This window comes from Malus domestica, chromosome 05 (genome assembly GCF_042453785.1).
Source record: "Malus domestica chromosome 05, GDT2T_hap1".
NCBI classification, from domain to species: Eukaryota; Viridiplantae; Streptophyta; class Magnoliopsida; order Rosales; family Rosaceae; genus Malus; species Malus domestica.
This window is the reverse complement of record NC_091665.1, coordinates 7,144,416-7,149,241: the sequence shown is the minus strand read 5'-3', so window position 1 is coordinate 7,149,241 and position 4,826 is coordinate 7,144,416. Positions and strand designations below refer to the sequence as shown.

At 38.6% G+C, this 4,826-nt stretch overlaps 1 protein-coding gene across 1 annotated transcript; it reads right to left on the bottom strand.

Annotated features, from left to right (window-relative positions):
• Positions 1-216: 216 nt before the first annotated feature.
• On the bottom strand, positions 217-4,542 carry LOC103443890 (sucrose transport protein-like). The gene is made up of 4 exons (XM_008382787.4): positions 2,918-4,542; positions 969-1,032; positions 749-792; positions 217-636 (listed from the first exon to the last, which is right to left on the bottom strand). Exons 1-4 carry the CDS (start codon positions 4,148-4,150, stop codon positions 451-453), a joined length of 1,527 nt encoding a protein of 508 aa, XP_008381009.3. The 5' UTR covers positions 4,151-4,542; the 3' UTR covers positions 217-450.
• Between the last annotated feature and the right edge of the window lie 284 nt (positions 4,543-4,826).

The window sequence follows — 4,826 nt, the reverse complement described above, 5'->3', positions numbered from 1 at the left end:
TTTCTTGAATCTAGAGTATTGCATGCTCGTAGATCCACCAATGTGTGGGCCATAATTTGACCCACATTAGCCTGAATTTTTATTTTGATTACTATTGGTTTGAGAAGCTTCTGGATTTAATCTAGGATGTGCTCCTAGATTGAATGTTTCCTTGATCGTTTTGAATAACATTACTACTGTTTCGCCTAAAAAGTGAAAAAGAAAACATTGCAAAAATATTGAAAGAGAATAAATAAAAGAAAGAAAAATTGTGACCATATCGAGCTTAGGCTTGGATACATACAGTAACTGATATGCCATTAACGCATATTGGATTTTTAAAGAGAATTCGGTTACAATCACAACACCTGCTAAGATAAAGAGGGAGTAAACCTAAATGAATAAGATAGAAAAGAAAGAGTCTATTAACTATATTATAAGTAGGAAGCTAGAGGCCGTAGGGCAAGCAAATCAATGGAAGGCAACAACTGCAGCTCTTTCATTTTTGTTCGATGGAAGATCGGGTGGCGGAGACGGTAGCATAAAGAGAGCCAAGATTCCACTTACTATGGCAGCAACCGCTCCCGCGACAAATGCCGGTAAATTACCACCACCGAACAAAGCATCCCACGGTCCACTTACGACGGACACAAACATCTGCAAGTTCAATAATTTAGTAATTAACTGTACAGTTTGATTTAGAATTTAAGCGAACATGTATTTTTTTAAACCAAAATTTACTAAAGAGATGAAACTAGGGATACATTACCTGTGGTAGGACAATTGCAAGATTTAAGACTCCCAGTGAAAGCCCTGTTTAACTCAAAGATCCAAAATAGCAGAATTTAGAAAATATTGCACTCAGTAATCACCTAAACATAATGGTTTAGTTCTTAAATTTATTTATCAACAAATGCCGTCCTTTAATAAAAAAGGAACTCAGGTTTTCCAAAATTAATAGAATACGGGTAAAAATTAAGTTAATTTACCTTGGCCTGCACCAGAATCGCTGGAAAATATGGATGCCAGGGCAAAAGGAATACTGTATGTCACCTGTGTAAAGATAACAACAAAAAATAGGTCAACTTAATTAAGAACAATACTTGGCTACTAAAAAATGAGTAGGAACTTCTGCTCAAAATTTTTAGTGCTTTAATCACGGAGCTTTGTGCTTGTGATCAAAACCGTTCATACTATGAATCACACTGTAAAGATTATCTCTGCAATAATAAAAAAAATAAAAAAATAAAAAATAAAACTAAGGTCGTTTAGTAAATCTATTGTAGCAAATACATAGATGGTGTGTAATACTTTTACCAATACCGTTCATTTGTTTTTAAACAGCTTGATGATTAAACGACCTTAATTTTAATTGATTTTTTGCAGATGTGATCTTTATGGGATGATTTATAATATGAACGGTTCTAATTATAAAACATAAGGTTCTATAAATTGACAACAAACAATTTTGAGAAATTTTGTGTAGGAGTTCCTACTCATCTTTGATCCAAATGTTCTTTAATTAATATTAACCAGCCGATGAGCGCACACTCTGTGTGTGTGTGAACAATTTCATTTTGTTTTTTGTTTTTTGTTTTTTATTAAGGAGTGATTAATTTTTAAAATTTAAAAAAGAGTATGAAAAAATGATGGTGGGACAATTTCTCTTAATAAGTGCATATTTTATCTTAACATTACATAATTACTATTTTGTCCTCCTTATGTAAATTTGTGTATAAAAATAGGGTAAAAAGGGTAAAATACGGATATGATTGTCATTTTCTCAAAAGATACAAAATTATTATTTTTCCCTCCTTATGTAAGTATTGTGTATCAAAAGTGAGGGCAAATAGGAAAAAGGGGGCAAAATATACAAAATTATTATTTTGCCCTCCTTATGTAAGTATTGTGTATAAAACATGAGGGCAAAATAGGAAAAAATGGTAAAAAATTAACAAGGAGGGTTCTCTTAATAATAGTATAGATTCCTAAACTAAATTGTCATAAATACAAACACATCACATATGGGTGGAATTATTTAATTGTGGAAATGGAATGCATCACACTTTCACTTTCCCTTCAACATATCAAATGCTTTGAGGATTATGAAAAACTTCTTTTGTTTTGTTTAATTTAATTGTGAGGATGAAGAAAAGTTGTTGATAAAAAGGAGTAGAATAACATGGGACGTGGGTATTGACAAAAGCAAAAAACATGGTAATTGTACCCAAGCACATAATTAATCAACCCTTTAAATTATGATAAATTTATTTGTAAAAATAAATAAATAAAGGAAAGTTAAGAAACAGATAAAATCTAATTGAAATTCCCGATAAAAAATTTATCAAGACTCGTGTAATTGTACTCTATCCTTCATATTTGTACGTATTTTCAATTTTCAATGAATGAATGTCGTACTTGATCTAAAAAATGTAAAAAAAGAAACAGATAAAATCTAATTGATCTCCTTAATTACAAAAACCGCAAATTGAGGAGCTGTTCGAAGAATCAAAATGATGATACGTCTGAGATTTGCTTGTATAATCAATTGGCACTGATAAGTTTCCTCATCCTAGTAAATGTTGCTAGTAAATGCACGGTGAACCTTATCTGCATGCACTTAATGACCTTGGATAAAATCAAACAAAACACCTTCTGGATAATGGATAACCCTATTTGTTCTTCAAAAACCAGGCAAAAATTTTACCACCCAAAAATTGAATAGTGAAAAAAACTCCGTGGTCCTCAGTGAAAATCTGTTCTAATTCCATAGCATCATTTGTCAAGCAATTTTCAGGAAATTAATAAATAAATTATCATATTGTATACACTACCAATATTTTTTCCCCTTTTGTGTAACAAAGTAATTAAGAATTTACTAAAATGTATCAACAAAATTTACCAAAATTAATTGTACGTAATAATCAAGAATACTTACCGCTAGAGGAATACCAAGAACGGCGAACAGAGACAATGCGCCGGCCTTGACACTGGCAGGTGGCGGCGGGGGCTCAACACCGCCGTGACCGTGTCGGCTGGCCTCAGCCAATTTAGTGATCAAAACAGTCATGGCCAAACAAACGGCGAGCAAGAAGTTGACAATGGCCCACAATCTCTTGACACCACCAACCCAACGACCGAGAAGCTCGATCCCAAGGGACATGAACCCCAAAACGACAGAGTTTAACAAGAGGCCAAGTGAACCGACCCTCACACCCAAATCGTACAGCTGCCCTTTACCGACTTGGCCGCCGTACACCTCCTTCCCCATCCAGTCAGTGTCGAACAGCAAGAACGGGAACCACGCAATCCAGTTTAGACACGTCACCAGAAGCAACACCAGCATTGGCCTCTTCAACTCCTTAAAGGCCCCAATCATTTGACCAAAAAATGGCACCTTCGAAGTGGTCGCTGACTCCTCCTCTGGCTCGTCTGGCTGAGCGACGTTGGCGGTTGTTTCCTTCACGTTGGTAAGGGCCAATACGGTGAGGATGATGAGGAGGGCGATAGAGAGGAAGAAGCAGCTCTTGAGATTAGCGCAGTAGATGTCACAGGCTTTGGTCATGGTGAAAGGGAACATTCTGTGGAGGTTGTTGTAGGCCCCAGCGGCGTAACCAAGTACGTTTCCGACAGCCATGAAGAAGGCGAAGAGGGCGTTGGCAGTCCGCATTTTCTTTGGGTCGGATCCAGAGATGTCGGCGAGGAGGGCCCTGCATGGCCCCTGCAGCATGTTGTTGGCGACGTCGAGGATCCAGAAACCGACCACGAAGATAGAGACAGCACGGGGCTTGGTGGCTTTCTCAAGGGAATCGCCGGTGAGGTGTCCGAGATCAGCAGCGTAACCGATGAGAAAGACGGCGACGGCGACGAGGGCGGAGCCGGAAGCGATAAAGGGGCGACGGCGTCCAAAGCGGGAGGTGCAACGGTCGCTGTGGTAGCCGACGATGGGCTGGACGAGCAAGCCGGAGATGGGGCCGCAGAGCCAGATGAAGGCGGCCCAGGTGTGGGGGACGCCGAGGAGCTGGACGTAGGGGGTCAGGAGGGAGAGTTGCAGTGCCCACCCGAATTGGACGCCGGCGGCAATGGAGGCGACCAGGATGATTTTTTTCAGCGGGCTCACCTGCTGCTCCAGCTTGGCCTGAGAATTCTTGTCGGCGGTTTCAACTTCCATGGCTGGGTGGCAGGACACACGCTTTCTGTCTCCGTGACTCTCTCTTTCTCTATCTCTATATGTCTCTCTGTTGGGGAAACGGAAACCTAATCCTCACTTTTACAATAGGAAGATTGAGAGAAGTATTAGAGAGAGGGAGAGTTGTGATGAGTTTTCTGGAATTTATAGAGGTGGTGGTGGTGGTGGTTGTGATGTTTGCATGGAGGAGGAGGCAACTGGTGAAAGATGGGGTTGGACTTTATCTGGTTGGAGTTGAATGCTATTGAGTCAGAGTCCGTCACAGTCTCACTTCTGAGTCGCAAAATTCATTGAATAATTGTTGCCAAAGTGTAGAAGACTGCCTTTATTACTTTTATTTTCCGGGGACCGACGAACTAAACTTATTGAATTCTCCATATTTATCCAAATTGCCTTAATTGCGGTCTAATATAATCCTCTTTTTCTTTACTTTCCCTTGCTATATAATATATGACTTAATTATGATCTAATCTTTTTCTTCTTCCCCACTCAAATTATGACATTAACATTTCGAAAATATTAAGTGCCATGGATTTGGATTGGATTCAAATGGAAAGTTAATCCGGGTAAAGAGAGAATATTTTGTTCACCATCCGATGGTGATGTTTATCATCTCATTTATAACTATTAAATTAATTTAAATTTTGAGATATGTATA